The sequence below is a fragment of the Colletotrichum costaricense genome, assembly GCF_030867565.1.
Source record: "Colletotrichum costaricense strain IMI 309622 chromosome Unknown Scaffold_6.1, whole genome shotgun sequence".
Classification (NCBI taxonomy): domain Eukaryota; kingdom Fungi; phylum Ascomycota; class Sordariomycetes; order Glomerellales; family Glomerellaceae; genus Colletotrichum; species Colletotrichum costaricense.
Genome location: NW_026848235.1, coordinates 263,196 through 283,827, shown reverse-complemented (window position 1 = coordinate 283,827; position 20,632 = coordinate 263,196). Strand labels below are relative to the sequence as shown.

General features: G+C 51.9%; 5 protein-coding genes across 5 annotated transcripts; 4 read left to right on the top strand and 1 right to left on the bottom strand.

The window, feature by feature from the left end:
- Positions 1-372: 372 nt before the first annotated feature.
- On the top strand, positions 373-1,726 carry CCOS01_06308 (isochorismatase; the record flags this gene model as incomplete). Its single annotated transcript, XM_060454477.1, has 4 exons — positions 373-438; positions 560-1,160; positions 1,249-1,429; positions 1,696-1,726. 4 exons carry the CDS (start codon positions 373-375, stop codon positions 1,724-1,726), a joined length of 879 nt encoding a protein of 292 aa, XP_060314177.1.
- A 3,773-nt stretch (positions 1,727-5,499) lies between these two features.
- On the top strand, positions 5,500-9,093 carry CCOS01_06307 (hydroxymethylglutaryl-coenzyme A reductase; the record flags this gene model as incomplete). Its single annotated transcript, XM_060454476.1, has 2 exons — positions 5,500-8,651; positions 8,703-9,093. The coding sequence occupies 2 exons, from the start codon at positions 5,500-5,502 to the stop codon at positions 9,091-9,093; spliced, it is 3,543 nt and encodes a 1,180-aa protein (XP_060314176.1).
- Positions 9,094-10,291: 1,198 nt separating this feature from the next.
- Positions 10,292-12,368, top strand: CCOS01_06306 (AAA family ATPase; the record flags this gene model as incomplete). Its single annotated transcript, XM_060454475.1, has 2 exons — positions 10,292-10,561; positions 10,617-12,368. The coding sequence occupies 2 exons, from the start codon at positions 10,292-10,294 to the stop codon at positions 12,366-12,368; spliced, it is 2,022 nt and encodes a 673-aa protein (XP_060314175.1).
- A 2,715-nt stretch (positions 12,369-15,083) lies between these two features.
- Positions 15,084-16,825, top strand: CCOS01_06305 (fluconazole resistance protein 1; the record flags this gene model as incomplete). The annotated part of the gene is made up of 5 exons (XM_060454474.1): positions 15,084-15,292; positions 15,343-15,364; positions 15,428-15,501; positions 15,563-15,892; positions 15,952-16,825. The coding sequence occupies 5 exons, from the start codon at positions 15,084-15,086 to the stop codon at positions 16,823-16,825; spliced, it is 1,509 nt and encodes a 502-aa protein (XP_060314174.1).
- A 265-nt stretch (positions 16,826-17,090) lies between these two features.
- Positions 17,091-18,446, bottom strand: CCOS01_06304 (uncharacterized protein; the record flags this gene model as incomplete). Its single annotated transcript, XM_060454473.1, has 1 exon — positions 17,091-18,446. One exon carries the CDS (start codon positions 18,444-18,446, stop codon positions 17,091-17,093), a length of 1,356 nt encoding a protein of 451 aa, XP_060314173.1.
- Between the last annotated feature and the right edge of the window lie 2,186 nt (positions 18,447-20,632).

Genomic DNA, 20,632 nt, shown 5'->3' with positions numbered 1-20,632 from the left:
CCAATAGCGTCCCAAAGCCTGTAATTTCGCTGCAAGGACCCCTAGACTCACTTATCACAGACCAGGTTTCCCACTACCTTACTCCAGTGAAGTGATTCCCCGCCGTTGGCGATAAGCAGGCGAAGAAAGCTGACGTTATCATTGATGCCATCACGAATTGCGCACCCATCTAATTACCCCTCTGCCTCGATGCGCAGCACGCGACACACGATATCTCACAAGCCACCACCTTGCTGTCAAGCCTAGGACGCTTCAACTACTTTGACTGGTCGACCCTTGACTCGTTCATCTGCCCAGCCACACAGCCAGAACGAGCCGTTTCGACAGCCCCCAGAACAACGGCAAGCGACTAGGTGCTACGCATCAGCCACCATGTCCGAGGACCTATTCAGACCAGCACTGATCGTCGTTGACTTTCAAGAAGACTTTTGCCCGCCTGTAAGTACCTGAGATGGACGTTTGACTTCTTGGTTCGTCACATCTTGGCCCATTCGCGGTGTGAAGCCTCAAGTGAGCTCTCGTCGCCGCTGAGAGTAAGTGAGACTAATATCGCCTCGAGAACGGCTCACTTGCCGTGGCAAACGGCCGCGACATTCATCCCGTTGTCAACTCACTACTACGCCTACCGTTTACGATCAAGATTGCCACGAAAGACTGGCATCCCCAAGACCACATCTCGTTCGCATCAAACCACGATGGCAAGCAACCCTTCGTCGATGCCATCGATATCGTCAACCCGCGAAACAGCGCCGAGACATTCCACACCCGCCTGTGGCCAGTGCACTGCGTACAGGGTACGCCCGGTGCAGCCCTGGTGCCGGAGCTAGATGCCTCGGCCGTAGACACTGTTATCGAAAAGGGCCAGAATAAGGACGTGGAGATGTACAGCGTCTTTTACGACCCCTTCCAATCACCCAGAGTGTCCGACAGCGGACTTGCGGCCTCTCTCAAGGACAAGCGCGTCACGGACGTCTATGTTGTCGGTCTGGCTGGTGACTACTGCGTCAAGTGTACCGCGCTGGATGCCCAGAAGGAGGGGTTCCGGACCTTCATCGTGGAAGAGGGTACCAGGCCGGTGGACGCTGAGAAATGGGACGAGTGCAAGGGCGCCCTGGAGGCCAGCGGAGTCAAGATCATCAGCATGGAGGGCCCGGAGGTCCGTAGGGTTGGAGCAGTTGGACGGGGATGAGGGGCCGATCAACGTTGTACTCGAAAGCCGTCTGATATCTTTGACACCGAAAACCCCAGAGCAGAGGCCAACGATGCTTCCGTGTTCCCTCCAAGATAGGTTATGCGATGAGTTCGGGATATCTGTTGTTTCAGAGACTGATGGCGTTTGGGGAACCGCCGAGCTGGGTTTACCAGCATCAGCTTCAATGGTGTATACTTTGGGCACATGCATTGATACAGCTCTTGACCGGTTACACAGGTGCTGTATTTGTATGCATGGATAGCTTGAGGCGATGTGAGAGGTTACGTAGCTTGGTAACGATGGAACGGCCGTGTATCCGTATTCTGTGCTCTCCCCTTTGTCGTCATGTCTGAGATTAAGATTGTCTTCTTGCCTCTACTTGTAGTAAGGCCATAGCTATTGTAGCTCGTCAACGGCCGCTAGCAAAGCAGCTTGCCTACCCTGCGGGCTTGGTTCGTAACAGCCAGCGAGCAGAATTGACTGACAACATTGAGTATCCATAGCGTGTTCGTAGACATTCTCAGTCTAGTGTAGAGTAACAAGAACTCGCTGTGCCGTCGTCGACGTGGTCAGTGATGCTTGGATAGTGGCGGGTCGCGAAGGATCCGTGGCCCCGCGACAGAGCAGCAAGGCCCGGGGGAAAGGGCAGACTCGGGACCTTCAGCTGGTCTATGCAGGCGCAGACTTTCGGGGGGCCAGTGAGGAGACCACTGACAAGGCTTGAGGAGGGTGGGTGCCAGGTAAGAAACAAAGACGGGGAACAAGGCAAGAATAATACAGGGAGATCGCCAGGGGTTCGCTGCACAGATCTGACGTTGATGGACATTGGCGACGAACCTTTGACCGTGACTGGAGCTTCACCGCCGGACTGTACCCACAGACGCCCACCAAGGCCGGAAACGTCAAGATAACATGAGAAAGGACCGGGAGGAGGGGGGATTCAAGTTGAGTGGGCAGGAGGATTTTCCCTCATTATCAGATCAGGCCCGCAAGAGGGGATAGTCCGAGAGAGGTTAGAGACTTTGAAAAGGCTGGAAGAGGGCAGAGAAAAGTTTCTTGTCTCCCGTCTGGGCATTACAATCTGGATGAATGGCCATGTCGAGTGGCATTTCTCCATCTGGGGAGGCTGGCAGGGGATGGAAGAGTTTTCGACAAGGGGTCTTGCGCATCGTGAGACTGAGGTAGGAATTTGAGCAGAGTCATCTTTTCGTACCAGCAGTGAGATGTCGCTGGTGAGGCTCATGCGGCACAGCTATCTATCCGTGATAACGTAAGTCCAAGATGATGCATGAACGGAGTTGAACTGAATTGTTTTTGCAACCAAACGGAATTGGGAAAATTGTAGCAAGGACCTTTAGAAAAATGGCGTCTCAAATGCAGGAGCAGAATGCAGTGCCAACGAAAAGCAGCAGGAAGGAGCCATCCACCATCGTTGCACTGCTGCAGGAGCGGGAGACCCACTGCAATTCTAATCAAAGCCGCCTTTCCTAATCGGGACATTTTGTAGGTGTCAATTCTCATTCGATTTGGGGACTGGAAAGAAGAACTGTTCCCTTCCTTCATTGTATCGAGGAAGGTACGGATACCAAGGTAAGGTACCCTACGAAAAAGGATGCGAAGAAGGAAACCACGCCCAGTGATACACAGTTCAACATCTTCATCTGAGCTCAGGTTTCACTTCGGGTCGTTTAAGGTAAAGCAGCCCCACGTTCCTATCACCTCGACGCATTTCAACAGCAAAAAGGCGGCCTTCCAGAAGCGACTTAACCACACAGAAGGACGCACGACGCATGGCGCACGGGTGCTGCAACACGCCTAGCCCCTCGACGCAACCAAGGCACCGAACGACGCCTTACTACCACCGTCCCTGCTGTGTGTCTGTGGTTACCTTGCTTCATCCGTCTCTTTGGGGCACAGCAGCTGAATAATTGTCGCAGCAGGTCCCGTGTTTGTAGGTATGACGCGGCGACCAGGCGGCGGTGCTCTTGGACATTTGAGAGTCTTGACAAGTTCACAAAGTCAGACTTCCATTGGAATTAGGCACCAGAGTATTCTATGCCAAAGGCAAGATACGAATAAGCGTGGCTGATCTTGAGGTGCGTTATCGGCTTATTCGATTTGGAAGCGAGGTGTGCTGCATGTCTCAAGCAGGCCTGATAAGCTGATAAGCTGATATGATGGGTACATTTGGGGTTCAAACATCCAGATCATCGAGCAAACACGACACCTTCAAGTCGAGCAAACTGCATTTGAGGCTGATTTAGCTGGGTCTCAGCTGTTGATCTATTCTGCAGAACGAAACCTTTCCACTGCTGCTTCTCCAATGACATTTTTGAGTTCTCTCTGACCGAAAAATCGCAGAGACTAACAGCAGAGCCACATAGTATGGCACATTACCTAGAGCAAAGAGCAACGAGTGGATGAGATGTGACGCGCCATCCGTGCGGGTGCGTCGTCTGCAGCTAGGCAGTGCCGTGGCTCCCAATGACACATTTGCTACTGCCTTACGTGCGCTTACCTGGGTATTAGGTTGGCTTTGAACATTCGCACTTTGCCCAAGTTGGACGTACAAAAGATACTGGGATAGACGTTAGTAACGATGGAAGCCTTTAGTGCCCGCCTGGCCTTTCCCAACACTCCGCAAGATGGTCTTAGCGGATGGCAATACCCAAGGTAGGCTGGTTGCTGCCGCGAATGGGAGGTGACAGGCGCACCAACTTGTCACAACGCCCAACGTCTGCCAGCCTCTGAAGAAACAAATGAACACTAGGTACCTTAGACCGTTGAAGCTCACGAATCGGTGTTGGGCATGACACAACGGGAGCACCCTGTGTGCATTTGGTTCAGCGTGATAATACGACGGTGTGCTGTGCCTTTCTGGGATTAGTCTGCGAGAGTACCTCTCAGAGTCCCGCGGTACATCGGCGCGGACCATCATCGGTAAATTTGCATATGGTGGGGCAGCAACTAGGTACGTATCTTCTACCCTTGTCCAATTCATCACTTTTTTTTTTTTTTTTTCCCTCTCTTGCAGTGTTCCTCTTCGGCCCAGAATGGCCATCCCATCCCCATTGCCCACCACCACCACCCAAAAAAAAAAAAAAAAAAAAAAAAAAAAGATACGCAACTTGCGCCAACATGTCGCTGGGATTACCATCATTTCACTTTCCGTCCCAAAGTGGATCCTCGAGATACTTTCTTACGTATAGGCTTTGTCACAAAATAACAAGTACCTAGAGCACCTCACCTGGCTGCTTGTTCCCTCCGTTCGCTGTGCCATTGACAAGCATCCGGGTGTCTGGCAACTCTCTTTTTTGGTTTTTTGATCTTATTTTCTGTGTTGTTATTCCCTGCACCTTACTGTAAAGGTACCTACTGCGAAAGTTAAGGTGTGAGGAACACGAACCATTGCTTAAGCTTGCTCCTATCCCCTCGTGCCTCTCTCCTATCTTATCCTTCACACCTCTTTTTATCAAGGTCGGGCAGGTTGTTGCTCCTTTGACCACAAGGTCTTATCCTGTCTGTTTCTCTGCTCTCTTGATCCTCGCCCCCCCGCTACGCCACTTGTGAATACCTTAGTGCCGTGGTGGTCTCCATATCTTTAAAAGGTACCTGGCTGCCCGTTGCATCGCGACTCTTGATTCTCGTCTTGCTCCTCTCCCTCTCCCCTTCTGAGCGATCTTCTCCCCCCCACCCCTTTTGCAAGGCATCCTCTTCAACAGGAACTGAGCAATCCACTCCCGTCTCCGATTCGAGCACTTCAACAGCTCCTTGCGACTTCGGCTCTCCGCGACCACCACCCTCGATCTCCGACACCTTTCGCAACCACCTCTTTAATTTTATTTTGCTCACTGGCCGTCCCTCTCGAAAACTTCTCTTCCCCCTCTCTCGTGTCATCGTGGTGTGTGAGCTTTTGAGGCACTTTGCTGCAAAATCTAAACTCCAAAACGACGTCAACGGCGTTGGCTCAACAGGTACGTCCAATACAAACCCTCCAATCGGCATTGCACCGCACCGCATCGCATCGCACCGCAGCGCGCATCCCACACAATCCCATCTCATCTCCGTCGCCAAAATTCCTCAACCCAAATTCCAGCCAACCCATCGCTCTCTGCCTCTCTCTTCCACCAAAGACACCAACCACCCCTCCGCGTCTTTTCGCGCACAATTGCCTCTTGCCCGGCTTCCGAACGTCCTTCAATCACTAATCGCAACAAACAGGCTCCGCCTTCGTCCTCTTCTCTTCGGTCGTTGTACACCAATGCCTTCCTTCTAATAGACGATCTTGATTCACCGCAACTTTCGCCATGATATCCTCAACACTTCTCCCCCGCCGTTTTCGGGGTGAGCAGCCCGCCGCTCAGGCCGCTGCTCCCTCCTGGGTCAACAAAAAGATCACCCCCGCCTTAAAGTTCCTCTCCAAGCTCGCCTGCTCGCACCCTATCCATACCGTTGTCATTGTTGCGGTCTTGGCCAGCACTTCCTACGTTGGATTGCTGCAGGAGAGCTTGTTCGATGCCACCATCAGCGTTCGCACCGCCGACTGGTCATCCCTCGTCGAAGGCAGCCGACGCCTGCAAGCCGGTCCCGAAACTGCCTGGAAATGGCAGAATGTCGAGCCCGAGGCCTCCATCGCCGGTGAAGTCGACCACCAGGCCCTCCTGACCCTCGTCTTCCCCGAGTCTCAGTCTCCCGAGTCGATCAACACCGCCCCGCGCACCCACGCCGTCCCGATTCCCCAGAACCTCTCCATTACCTCGCTTCCCTCAACCTCCAACTCTCTCACCACCTACTCTCAGGACAGTGCTCTCGCCTTCGCCGTACCCTACTCCCAGGCCGCCGAGTTCCTATCAGTAGCCCAGGAGATTCCCGATGCCACCAGCGACGAGACCGAGACAATGCACGGCAAGGAGAAGAAGATGTGGATTATGAAGGCTGCCAAGGTTCACACCCGTAACAGTCTGGTGCAGTGGGCTCGCAACGGCTGGACAGAGTTCCTCGACCTGCTCAAGAACGCCGAGGCTCTCGACATCTTCATCATGGTCCTTGGCTACCTGTCCATGCACCTGACCTTTGTCTCCCTCTTCCTCTCCATGCGCCGCATGGGCTCCAACTTCTGGCTCTTCACCAACGTCCTCTTCTCCTCCGTCTTCGCCTTCCTGTTTGGTCTGCTTGTCACCACCAAGCTCGGTGTCCCAATCACAATGGTGCTGCTGTCTGAGGGCCTGCCATTCTTGGTTGTGACCATTGGATTCGAGAAGAACATCATTCTTACCCGTGCCGTGCTCTCCCACGCTGTTGAGCACCGCCGGCCGCAAGAGAACAAGGATACCAGAAAGTCCAGCAAGAAGTCCGACGTGTCATCCCCCAACGTCATCCAGTACGCTGTGCAGGCAGCCATCAAGGAGAAGGGCTACGATATTGTCAAGGATTACGCCATCGAGATCGGCATTCTCGTTCTCGGTGCTGCCTCTGGCGTCCAGGGTGGCCTCCAGCAGTTCTGCTTCCTTGCCGCCTGGATTCTCTTCTTCGACTGCATCCTTCTCTTCTCCTTCTATACCGCCATCCTGAGCATCAAGCTCGAGATCAACCGCATCAAGCGCCATGTCCAGATGCGCCGCGCCCTTGAAGACGACGGCGTCAGCCACCGCGTGGCCGAGAACGTGGCCAAGAGCAACGATTGGCCCGAGTTCGACGGCAAGGCCCCCAAGGAGACTTCTTTGTTCGGCAAGCAGATGAAGAGCAGCAACGTTCCCAAATTTAAGGTGCTGATGGTCAGCGGTTTCGTCCTGATCAACGCCATCAACATCTGCACCATTCCTTTCCGCAACTCTAGCTCTCTCCCCAGCTTGTCTTCCCTCACTGGCGGCCTCAGCGCCGTTGTCACTGCTCCTCCTGTCGACCCCTTCAAGGTTGCCTCAAACGGCCTCGACGCCATTTTAGAATCCGCAAAGGCCAACGAGCGCCCCACCGTTGTTACTGTCCTTACACCCATCAAGTACGAGCTCGAGTACCCCTCCATCCACTACGCGCTTCCTTCTCCTGCTAGCAAGTCTGGCCAGAAGCACGAGGATGAGTACGATACTTTCGAGAGCTACGGGATGGGCGGCCGTATGGTTGGCAGTATCCTGAAGAGTCTCGAGGACCCCGTTCTCTCCAAGTGGATCATTGTTGCCCTCGCCATGAGTGTTGCCCTGAACGGCTACCTCTTCAACGCTGCTCGCTGGGGTATCAAGGATCCCAACGTCCCCGACCACCAGATCGACCCCAAGGAGCTCGCTCGCGCCGAAAAGTTTAACGATACCGATTCGGCTACCCTGCCCCTTGGCGAGTACATTCCCGAGACGCCTAGGCCTGCCACACCCGCGGAGACCGACGACGAGTCCGAGACCAAATCTGGTAAACCTGCCACTCCGGTCGAGCAGCGCACCATTGCCCAGCTCGAGAAGATGATTGCCGAGAAGCGTGTGCACGAGATGACTGATCAGGAGATTGTCGGCATGTCTCTCCGTGGCAAGATTCCTGGTTACTCTCTCGAACGCACTTTGAAGGATTTCACTCGCGCTGTCAAGATTCGCCGTTCCATCATCTCCCGCACCAACGCCACTTCCGACTTGACTAACGGTCTCGAGCGCTCCAAGCTTCCCTACCACAACTACAACTGGGAGCGTGTCTTTGGCGCTTGCTGCGAGAATGTCGTCGGTTACCTTCCCCTGCCTGTCGGTGTCGCTGGCCCTCTTGTTATCGACGGACAGAGCTACTTCATCCCCATGGCTACCACCGAGGGTGTCCTGGTCGCCTCTGCCAGCCGTGGCTGCAAGGCCATCAACTCTGGTGGCGGTGCAGTTACCGTCCTCACTGGCGATGGCATGACCCGTGGACCTTGTGTCGGATTCGAGACTCTGGAACGTGCCGGCGCTGCCAAGATCTGGCTCGATTCCGAGGCTGGTCAGAACACGATGAAGAAGGCTTTCAACTCTACCAGTAACTTTGCTCGTCTTCAGACCATGAAGACTGCGCTGGCCGGAACCAACCTCTACATTCGCTTCAAGACGACCACTGGTGACGCTATGGGTATGAACATGATCTCCAAGGGTGTCGAGCACGCTCTCTCCGTCATGGCGTCCGAGGGTTTCGAGGACATGAGCATCGTTTCGGTCTCTGGTAACTACTGCACGGACAAGAAGGCCGCCGCTATCAACTGGATTGACGGTCGTGGAAAAAGTGTTGTCGCCGAGGCTATTATCCCCGCCGACGTTGTCAAGAACGTCCTCAAGAGTGATGTTGACACTCTTGTCCAGCTCAACGTTGACAAGAACCTGATTGGCTCTGCCATGGCTGGTTCCATCGGAGGTTTCAACGCCCATGCCGCCAACATCGTCGCCGCCATCTTCCTCGCCACCGGACAAGATCCTGCGCAAGTCGTGGAGAGTGCCAACTGTATCACCATCATGAAGAAGTAAGTCTCGATTCTGTACCATGTTTATGTGCTACCACTAACGGTCTCCAGCCTTCGTGGTTCTCTCCAAATCTCCGTCTCCATGCCCTCGCTTGAAGTCGGTACCCTCGGTGGCGGAACCATTCTTGAGCCCCAGAGTGCCATGCTCGATATGCTCGGTGTTCGCGGTCCCCACCCCACAACCCCAGGCGAGAACGCCCGCCGTCTGGCCCGTATTATTGCTGCTGGTGTCCTGGCTGGTGAACTGTCACTGTGCAGTGCCTTGGCTGCCGGTCACCTTGTTAGAGCGCACATGCAGCACAACCGTTCCGCACCCCCTACGCGGACCAACACGCCGGCTCCGGCCAGCGGAACCATGACACCCGTCGGCCTGGCCATGACGAGTGCCGTTGAGAAGGCTGCTGGCAAGAGCGCAGCGGCTGTCGAGCGGGCGCGTCGTTGAGTCCGCTTAGTCGCTGTATATACGCAAAAGAAAAAAAGGCATGAGACATAATTATGGAGTTTTGGGGATAGAGTAAACATTACATGGCGATTGATGCACCATTTTCGCATACGCTGCATTGCACTTACAGTAGCAGGGGGAAGAAATCATGCACCTCGCAAGACGGTGCGCTGGCCACGCCAGCTTGTATGTGGGATCAGATACATAAGAGCTTCTTTGTCCTAGATGAGTCTGTAAGATTTCTACCGTGATATCATTCATGTGCATCATATCCTCTATTTACTACAGAGTATTGTTGTCACTATTCACTCAGTCAAGTGAAGGCAGAATTAGAGGAGACTCATTTGGCCATTGATGACCTAATCAGTAGGGTCCTTCGCGCCACAATCATGCGCCACAGAGGCGGCTGCCTTGCCGTGTGGCTGGTGGCCCCTTGTCATCCTCTCCACTCCCAAGACAACGACGCTTCAGAGCCTCAAGAGTCTTGACGGTGATTGTGCAAGTACAACGATTCAAGTCTAGTCTTGAGATCGAAAGATCTCATGATGCGTCCAACTTCAATCTTCCGAATCTTTCAAGACGCAAACTTGCCGCATCACTCTTGAACCGTAGCCCAAGGCGGTTTGATCAACCAACTTTAGCGATGTTATTGAGCAGCGTTCAAGGAATACCATGTGCAATGATGCAAGAATGCAAGTCCAAAGAGTCGAAACGTACCATAAAAGGCTCGAAAGGGACTTTCGGTCCATTAGGCTGGTTCGCGGCTCAAAGGATTTCAGGCGACGCAGGCAGCAACCCCCCGGCCTAGAACCATGCCGCATAACACAAGCCCAGAACCCCGCAGATCTCGGTGTCTTCCTCCATTTTACTGAATCCTATCAAGGTTATCGATAGGACTTTGACTCACAGATGGTCTTGTTCCCGTCAATCCGATGCGTTTCCGGGAGCCGATGACTCTTGACGGCCGTCCGAGCGGGGTACGGCTGCCTACCTATGTCCTGCCGGGTCCCGAGATTCTAGGCAGGCTATCACGGGCTGAGGCATTCTAAAACATCTTGAGGCCTTGGGTTCTCAGTATAAAGAGCCTCGAGATCTAGAGATATCTGGCTTGAAGAAAACAAACCATCTTCTCATCTCCCACAGACTCCACTCCTTGAAAACCCCCAAGACCTTATCATCAAGGCCTCCACAATTCACAATGGCACGCACCAGGCAAACCGCCCCCGGCCCGGGCCAATATTCAGTTCAGCAGCCCCTTGATGAAGAGGACCAGGAGGAGATCAATGGAGTTCTCACCGAGGAAGACAAGAAACGTCGCGAGGAACTTGAGAAGGCACCCATGCAGATCGAGGTCAAGCACCTGGAGAAGCGGTGGACAAAGAAGGGACACCCATACATCACCGAACCAAAGGAAGACGAGGACATTCCCCAAGAGAAGATCAACTGGTACGAGAAGTATGCACTCTGCGTAAGTCCTCCTCCCCACCACTAGCCACCTTCTCCTCTCACACGGACGCATTCAGATTACGCGCCAGTATGACGGCCAGAACAAGTATATCTGCCGTACCTCACTTGAGGTCAACTCTCCGGGACTCAAGAATATCTTGGGAGACGTCATTGGCAGCAAATATCCTGGCCAATCCTACCTGACTTCCAACATCACCGTCGACTTCCCTCCCCGTAGTCTCTACCACTACCGTCAGGAGCTGGCCGACACCGCTGTCGACCACGAACCCGGTTCCGATGAAGCCAGGCACCTCCCCCTGCTGCTCAGCTTTATTGACGAGGAGTTCCACGATGCCATTGTCGACGGCGCAAACCTTCTTGAGCAGGGCTTGATGAGCTACGAGCACCTCTGGACCATCTTCCGTCCAGGGTGCCTCGTCTACGCTACTAGGATGAGCCAGGCCCGCGTGTACAAGCTCAATAGCTACCAGTATACCTGCGGCCAATGTCCCGGTCTCCAGCTGAGCGTCGAGTTTGTCGACTTTGACGGTGACGACTTTGGCACGAGATACGATTCCCTCTTGATTCCCGCCTTCTCTGGAGCCTCGCCAATCGCCTCTCTCAACGCCCTTCCTTTGGCGCACCACCCTGACCCGGACGCCATTTCGCGCCTCCTTACTGAGCGCGGTCGACGATGGGAGGCTCTCGCCGGCCAGAATTTCCGTCAGTACAAGGGCGTAGCGTTGGACCCCCGCAATCGCCGCTTCAACATTGATGGCCGGGTCATGGTCGACGCCGAGACTCACCACCGCATCATGGCCGACTACGCCTTTAACGTCAGCTCGTTTCCCAAGGCAGCAGGCCGGAAGCGGAAGCAGGACGATGAGAGCGACGACATGGAACTCGTTCCAAAGGAGACTGCCGAGTTTGCGACTCTGACGGACGAGGAATGTCTGCTGGCCAGCCCCATGGTCCGCGGCTTCAGCTTCACCGAGAAGAAGTTCCTCGACTTCTTCGTCGACAAGATCAGCCCAATCGAGTGGAACACGCAATGCTTCGAGCAGCTCGTCCTTCCAGACTCCCAAAAGGAGCTTGTGCAGGCTCTTGTCGCGGAGCACACCGCCCGAACCACCGATCCAAATTCGTCAGCGTTTGATGACATTGTCAAGGGCAAGGGCAAGGGCCTCATTCTCGTCTTGCATGGTCCTCCTGGCGTGGGAAAGACCTTGACGGCGGAGTGCGTGGCCGAGTTCAGCCGTCGGCCGCTGTACATTGTCTCCTCGGGCGACCTCGGTACCTCGTCAGAGGTCCTGGACGATAAGCTGACCAAGACGCTCGATCTGGCGAGTACCTGGAAGGCGGTGCTCCTCATAGATGAGGCCGACGTCTTCCTCGAGCGTCGATCACTGCACGATATGGAGCGCAACAGTCTCGTGTCCATCTTCCTGCGCACACTCGAGTACTATAGCGGCATTCTCTTCATGACGACGAACCGCGTGCGGACCTTTGACGACGCCTTTAAGAGTCGCATCCACGTGCCCCTCAAGTATGACGACCTGCCGCGAGAGAGCCGGTTGAAGGTGTGGAAGAACTTCCTATGCAACGTCGAGGGCGGTGTCGACATTGACGAGGATGGGTATGAGAAGCTTGCCGGGGGCAAGTTGAACGGGCGGCAGATCAAGAACGTGGTTCGGACGGCCAAGAGTTTGGCTGCGCACAAGAAGCGGAGATTGGATTGTGAGCAGCTGCAGCAGGTTGTGGATATCCAGATGACGTTTGAGAGGGAGCTGGACAGTGTGGATGGTGACATTGATGTGGTTGTACGATAGAGAGAGGGGACTCGGAGTCGGTGTAAACGGGAGCGGAAGCCCACGGGAGCCAACGGGATCGGCGCGTTGGGGGAGGGCATGTTGGTGACCTGTGCTGATGAGTTTTCCGGGGGAGCAATAAGATTAAGTTCGCTTTCTGTCATCTCCGCGTTCTTGACTCCGCAGTCGTTGAAATGACGACGTGCGATGTTGTTTGTTACCAGTGAGGAGCCAACGGCTCGCGCGAAGCCCCCAGAAACAAACAGGGTAATGAGAGTCGAGACTCGGGACGCAAACGCAAACATCGCTGGTCAAAGACAACATGGCGACCAACAAGAATATGACCCCACAGCTAGATGAATGGACGGGTAGATACTAACGAACGTCAAGGGGAAAGGCGACAAACATACCCGATTCTGCAATGATGGTGGCGGAGTCCATCTTTTTTTGGACTGTCGTCCCGGTAGACAAACGCAATGCCAGGTGCCCTGAAAGGTTCAATTTGTTGGTCGTATCCTTTACGGGTTCATCGACGCTGTGTCGTAATTATGATGGCGAATGTCAGCAAACCCGACGACATCACTCACCTCTGTACTACTTCAGCACCTTTCGTTCTGTCCCAAGATTAACACGACGACCGTGGGAGCACTGTTTAACTCCATCGTTTTGCATTACTAGAGGATTGCCACAGTATATATAGACGCTACCCTGCCCTCGAATTCTATACTATTTAACCTTAACCCTTTTTTTACCTATCTTTTCCTTTATTCTATCCTCTCCCTTATTAAAAAATCGCTAGAATTATAATTTTAATAACTTATTAATAAGTTAGTATTATTATTTAAAAATAAATAACTTATTTTTATATATAAGTATTAAAAATCTTATTATTATAAAAATAATAATAAATATATTAAAGTATTTAAAAGAGTTTTTTAATAAATTTTTAATATTATTTAAAACGATTATTTTTAAGTTATAAAAAGAAACTAAGGTATTATATTAATATAACCCTATTTATTTTATTAATATTAATAATACCTTTTTTAATATAAAATATATTAATAATATTCTATAGCCGTATTATTACGTTTTATAAATCGTATTTAATATTAATAAGGATTTTAATATTATTTATTAAGTTTTTTATTAAAGTTATTATTATAAAGTTAGTTAAATTATTAATATTTTAATAAATATTTTAACTTAATTTAAAAGCTTTTATAGCTCTTAATTAGAGGTTTTTAAGGGATTTATAATTAAATTTTTTATTTATTATAAATAAAATTATTATAATTAAAACTATAGTATTACTTATAGACCTCGATAATAAGTAATTAGTAATATAATTATTTTTTTTATAATAAGCTTAAAAAATATTTTAATTTAAGTACTAAGTAAGTATTATACTATTTTATTAAAACTATATTCTATACTTATAACTTAGAAAGAATTAACTTTCTTCGATAACAAGGTACTCAGACGACCGTGGGAGTTCGTGATCGAATAGCGCTTTCTTGTTGTCAAGGCAAGCTGGACGCTTCCCGAGAGTCACTTGCAGTCTTCCAATCCCAGTCCTGCTTTCCCCACATTCACATTCTGACCCTAAATTCCTGAGCATGAAGCTTTCAAGTAAGTGTGCTCAATGACTCTCGGCAGATCTCAATATTGCTCCAAGCTGAGAGCACCTCAGCTCAGCCCAGACTTGCATCTCTACCGAAAGAGCCCTAGTCCCGGAGGCGGCTCACACGCTTGTGGCGCCCCCCTCACGAGGACTCGAGGACCGGCAAACCCGCCAGAGCCAATTGCGCGAGACGCACGACCAGTTAGCGTGTATGGTACCGTGCCGCCGGGTCACGCCAAGCGGACGCCCCGTGTCTCGTTGGTCTGGGGAGATTGGGTGCCTCCTTTTCTTGGGTTGGGTGAAGTTTGGGTGAAAGCTGGCAGGCTGGGTGAAGTTGGGTGTGTTGGCCCTGGCCCCCCTGGGAAACTAAACTCCAGCTCCGGGGCGGTCTGGCTTGAGACGGGGTGGCTGAAAGGCTTTGAACCCATCTAGACTGCAAACAGACTAAGCGAATTGCAAGGGTGAAACTGTGAGTCGTTGACGCGATTGGTTCGGAGACGAGTTGTCATGGCATGCCGTGCTCAGTCTAGATCTCTCCCTACTTCAGAGGTGAACAAGTCATGAGCCGTCGATGCTCGGAGCTTCTTGTCTCCCTCCTTTCACCTTAGGTAGGCCCGGTAAAGGCGGTAATGACAGGCATGGGGAAGCCCTGGCCCCATGTTCTTGGAAAGACAAGGTCTGCGGGAGAATTCCCTTGTCCACGCCCTGGCTCAGATGCCGATTCAATGCCTCGATTTGGTCCAACTGATTCCCGAAACTGCGGTCAGCAAACGGTTGCTGTCTTATTAGACTGGGTCGAGACATGCCACTCCAAACAGAACACCGTCATATGCTTTGTCTGGACAGCGCGGATACGCGGTCAATGAGTTTGACTACGTCCAACTCGCTTCCACACTAGTTTCCCCGGCAGGCACACGCACGTTTTCGAACCTCCTTGGCGCAAACGTGGGCAATATTGATATATCAGGGCTGTAATCCTTCGAGTTGGCATATTCTGTGCTTCTCCATATCCAACGTCCGGGCAGAGCATCTTGACAGAGTGCGAGAAAAGCCCTTGCATGGCCCGCAATGATTTTGGAGCAAGGAGGAGTACGCCACATGCCGCCTTCAACATGCATTTTACTCATTTGACAGCTGCGCCTTCTTCTGCTTCCCCATCTACGACGAGGGACTATCCAAAGATAGATGTTGAGCTTTCGGTTATTCCTTGCTCTGGGAGTGAGGGTTCATGGACGCTGGGAAGGCACGTTCATCCAAGGCAATGGAGCCAGGCGCGGAAGACATATGATACGTGCTTGATTGTCTTTCTTGAGTTCTTCACGTATGTCGACCTCGTCTTACTGTCTGGGGATCACAGCTGACTCTATCTAGTACTATGATCAGCACCGCAGGAGTATGCTCTCCTCAGTTGTCTTCCACCTGAATAAGTATGTACTGATGCTGATATTTTCAATAGTCACCGGTTGCTGGACACATTTACGGCGATCTCAATCTGAGCCCAGTTGCAGCGACTTGCATTTTTGTTTCAACGTAAGCGAGATGGAAGAAGGGGCACTTTTCCACTACTCAGATCACTCACATTGCCACATAGATATCTCATCGGCCAGACTATCGGAGGAGTCTTCTTCCCACCTTGGTCAGAGTCCTTTGGCCGTAAGAAACTCTACGTAATCAGCACCGGCCTATACAGCCTGTCATGCATTCTCATCGGCAAGGTGCCCACAATTCCTGGCATCGTTGTCGGTCGTTTCATCGGTGGACTGTTATCGTCTGTCCCTACCATTGTTGCCACGGGCAGCATCGAAGATCTTTGGGACACCAATGCGCGGGTATGGTGGCTGTACTGGTGGTCACTGGTCGCGAACCTCGGGATATTGACAGGTCCGGTCTTCAGTGACTTGGTCATGAGAAGTACTCACTGGTAAGACCATGATGTCTGGCTCAGCTTGAGTGTACTATAACTGATCATGGACTCCATAGGACGTGGGTGTTTTACACTGCGGCCATAGTCACAGCATGCGTCACGATGCTGCTCCTCACAATCAGGGAGTCTCGTCCCTCCGTCGTACTAGCGAGGGCTCAGGCACTCACCGAAGTCCAAGGCCTAAATACCAACACCACCTCACCGGACAAGGTTTTCCCTTCGACTCACGAGAAGCTCGACCTCCTCCGCCCCCTCCGACTCTTCTTCACCGAGCCAATAGTCTGCCTCGCCGCAGTCATCAGCGCCATCGCCTTTGGGCTCGTCTACCTCTTCACCGAGGTCCTACCCCTTGTCTACGTCGACATGGGCTTTACCGATGCATCGGTGAACTTACCCTTTCTCCCTCTTGCAATCGGTATGGTCTTCAGCGCACTCACACGTCTCTACGATCGTCGAGTCCTTGCCGAGAGGATGTCAAGATCGCTACCACTCACACCCGAGTCGAAATTCGCAGGCTTCATCATCGGAGCCCCGTTGTTAGCTATCGGCCTTTGGTCATTTGCCTGGACTATCCCGCCCTACACGACATCAGCACACTGGGCTATCCCGACGATAGCACTCGTACCCATAGGCTACGCAGTCAACGAGTTTGACTACGTGCTGGCTGGATATCTCACCGACTGCTACCAGACATACTCGGCCAGCAGCTACGCTTGCATGTCACTCTCACGTTCAACTTGCAGTGCAACGTTTCCTCTCTTCGGACGAGCACTGTTTGACTCCTTGGGCTTCAACGTCGCAACTTCCGTGTTTGCAACTCTGGCCACGGTTCTGTGTGCTGTACCTCCATTGTTGTTGAGGTACGGGGGTACACTTAGAGCCAAAAGCGCGTTCGCGAGCAAGGATTCGAGAGATCTGGCTACCTTGTGAGGGGGTACTGACCCCTTTCCGTGTACATATTCATACAAAACTTACATACGACGTTTACCAACATGCAAGTATTCAGAGTACAGTTCAGAACGAAGTCCGTGATTTTTGCAATAGCGGGGGCACAAGTGAGCATGAAGCATACATACTATTGCTATTACAACTAACTAGAGCTATCGGGAAACTATGACATGATACAACCCCTCGTGAGATCGAGGAATGCAGACAATACAGCCGGATGAAGCTGCATCAGACTCTAATTGAATTATCAATGCCCGTTGGTAGCTCCATTTCTATGACCATTCGAAGAAGGAACGAGGCCCTTTGTCGAGTAACCCAAGGGCATGCCAACCAGGTACTTCTGCTTGCTCGTAGGTGTGCCATCCGCAGCCTGACCTTGGGCACCTAGAATGTGAACCTGGGCGTCCTGCTGGAACACAAGGATGATGTCGGAACCTCCAAACTCAAAGTAAGATATCTCGTCGCCCTTATTGATGTTCACATTCGGCTGAATCGGGTATTGCTGTCCCGGTCCAGGCTGCCACTGAAGATTGACCGACGAAACCTGGGCCATACCGATGGGCAGCACAGCGACGTAGCCGAGAAGAGGGTTTTTGATGATGACGCAACCGCGGGCTTGGAGAAACTGGTACCCAGCCTCGTCGGGCATGCTGAGGGTGCTGTTTTCTCCGTCACCTTCCTTTTTTGCTTGGGCGTCTGGTGAAGTGTAGCTACGATGAGGCTTCAGCTTGCCGGTTTCGGGATCGACGATGACCTGCAAGTATGCCAGGCCCTTGATCACGTTGGCCTCGACGACAGTTCCAGCCACAGGTGCTTGTTGGCGATGGTAATCGTAGGTGTTGAGGTATGCATGCATAAAGGTGCCGCCCTCGAATTTGTCGGCGTACTGACTGCCGGCGAGGAGGTCTTTGATGTTCCAAGGGACGTCTTTGATCGTGATATCGTTGTTCTGATCAACGGGCCAGGCTCCGTCGAAAGTGCAATCGGCGGGGTAGACCACGAGACGGTTATAGTCTACATCCGAGGGTTCACCCGCGCTGATGGGTCTCTGGCCAGGCTTCAGAGAGCGAGCAAAGAGCTGGTTGAAATTCTTCCAACCCCCGAGCGGCACGATCGCCTCATCGTAGTTGTATCGGGGTGAGTCTTGGAAAGTCTGGATTGCTGCGGCGTTGATCGAGCTGCTGGTGTCCATCCAGCTTCCAACCTTGTTGGCAAAGTCGATTGTCCATTGGCTCAATGGTAGGGGGGCCTGCCCGACAGCGTTCGGGGTGATGGGTGTCGAGTATGGGGGAATGTTGATGGGGCTCTGGTCGAGAATAAAGTAGAGAACGCAGAACGTGTTGTAGATGAGCTTCCCGCTGCAAATTTCCGAAGGCACCCAGTTCAGCATGGCACTGAGGAAGCGGAGAAAGGTGTCAGCGTCCTTGATCCCCCAATCGCGCAGCTGCGGAATTTCTTGGGCAGTTGCTGCGTTCACGGCCTCTTGCAAGAGGGTCAGATTGCCATCGAATATATTTTCGACGAGGCTGGTTTGTATCCATGGGTCTACTTTGGAAGATAGAGGGAAAGGGGCGGGATCGGGCGGTGAGGATGTCGGAAACATGGCTGCGCTGAGATTGTGATGGAGAAGATCAGTCTGGATTTGAAGATAGTAAGGTAAGTTAGCTAAAGCAACTTTGGGTGAGGAATGATAGAAGAAAGATGCCACAAAGCCAAGGTTTGTCAATACTTTATAACCCTCGAGACGAGTAGCTCTCTCGAGCGTTGCCGAGCTTAGAAATGCGATTGCAGCGAGAAGAATCACGAGACTGCTTCAGCTGATGCTACTAGATGCTGGCTTTGCGACGTTTGCATTCCGAATCTCTCGTGTCTGGACCATTTGCTACCAGTATTCCTCCTCATCGGTCCATTGTGAGACAGAGCTGAAAGCCACGTACTCAAAGAAGTGATGCCTAGACTGCAAACATCACCACGGAACTTGCGCTGTGGTACTTGAGCTGAAGGTAGTAGAATGCACATCGCTCATCTACCGAGTACCGGGAATATCATGATTCGCATGGCTTTTGCTGGAACGGCCCAACCGCTGATGTTCTCTTCGTCGGGTGAGTGAACACGACATGTTGGTGGTTCGTCCCCAGACTCGAGACATGTGCCATTGCCTCAGCTCCAATTAGGACTGAGACAGCGGGCGGCAAGTAAGAGCTCCCGCGGCCGGAGTAGGACTGATGTGCTTTGCTTTGATTTCTGTGGATGGACTAGATCGAAGGGACACTCAGGGTCTGGAAGCTCTGTAGCACGAGCTCTCATGTCAGTCCCGGATCGCTTACCCTGTAGTATTGATGTGGTCGGTATACTCGTTTTCTTCGGTGACTGAGAGACCAAGAGCTCCCGTGTAAGAGACGCAGCTGCCATGAGCCGATCGTCTAGAATCAAGTTCTGAGACGGCTCTGCAAAGTTTGCCGCAGATAATAACATGGTTTGTGTTCTAGGTAAATCAAGGTACCCTACTTTAGGAAAAGAGTATTGAAAGACGGTCATGCTGCGTTGGTACATGTGCTAGAGCATTGCCCTCGGCCTACGATGTTGCAGCCAAGCTCTGTTCGGCGCTGCGAACAACGTTCACCATATAATTCCGCAGCAGGTACGCTTGGTCCTGCCACCGGAAAACATAGCAGGCACCAGTATTCCAGAAATCATTTGTAATAAAATGGTCAAGAATGGATTCCACTTCCCCTTGAGTAACCTCACCTGAGTTGTATGATGATCAGATCAATACCTTAGTGGGCAAGACCTATGCGCCTACAGTTCTTTGGTACTTATCTTCGGTAGGGAGGTTCGTGTCCGTTTTCACTGAGCAATGTCAAACTGTGTGGGCTGGGAATCTGGTCAGGTAAAGGTACCTAAAGTAAGTAAGTAGCGGTACTGCTGGGTCAACGTGAAGCAGCAGAGAAACTTGCTTTGGGGGAGATAGGGGCTCTCAAGCCGCTTTAATCTCCTTCCGCAGAAAACTGTTATTGGAGGCGGGAGCGATTCTGGATTTTTTTTTCATAGCCGTGATAGGGACGAACCCAGCGAAGGGTTCCGGAAGCCGGGGAAGAAAGAGAATATCGGTACCTACTCTTGCCAATAGATCATGGTTTCCCTTGGGAATCGGAGCCATCCAAATGAGTAGAGGCTCGAGAAACGAGGCAACCGTGGTTCAATCTCCAAGATCTCAGGTAGTTCTGACTCCAGACTTGGCATGATAATGGTGAAGTTTGGCCTACCTGGGAAATACGTTTGGCACTGTCCGCAACTTTCCGTAATCACAACAAAGCTTCAGATGTGGCTTTTAGAAGAACACCCGGCAAACTACTGAACGGGGAGTTCTACCATTTGAATACGAGGTACATGTCCTCAACGCATGACTAAGAATGTCGTGGGCACAGGGTTAATACCAGGCTCATGTTATGTATTGATCTTGGTAAGGTGTCGTTCTGAACACATAACTTAGGATAACAGAGATCGACAGGCTGAATGGACCCATAACAACGTTACCTTGCATCCGGTTGCTGCCGGGGCACTTCTTCTGCGCAGTTTTATCCCTAGGAAATGACGGGTAGTGTCAAGTAATGACATGAGTGCCTCAGTAGCGGTCATGCTCTCTCATCGCTTTTGAGAAATGGATCCCACTAGCCTTACTTTGACCCCATAGGTGTGTCACAGTCCTTATCATGGAAGCACCAGACTTCACTTACGTGCAAGTCATTCGCTGTCAACGTTGTCCTTCCTTATTCGGAGTCAAGGCCT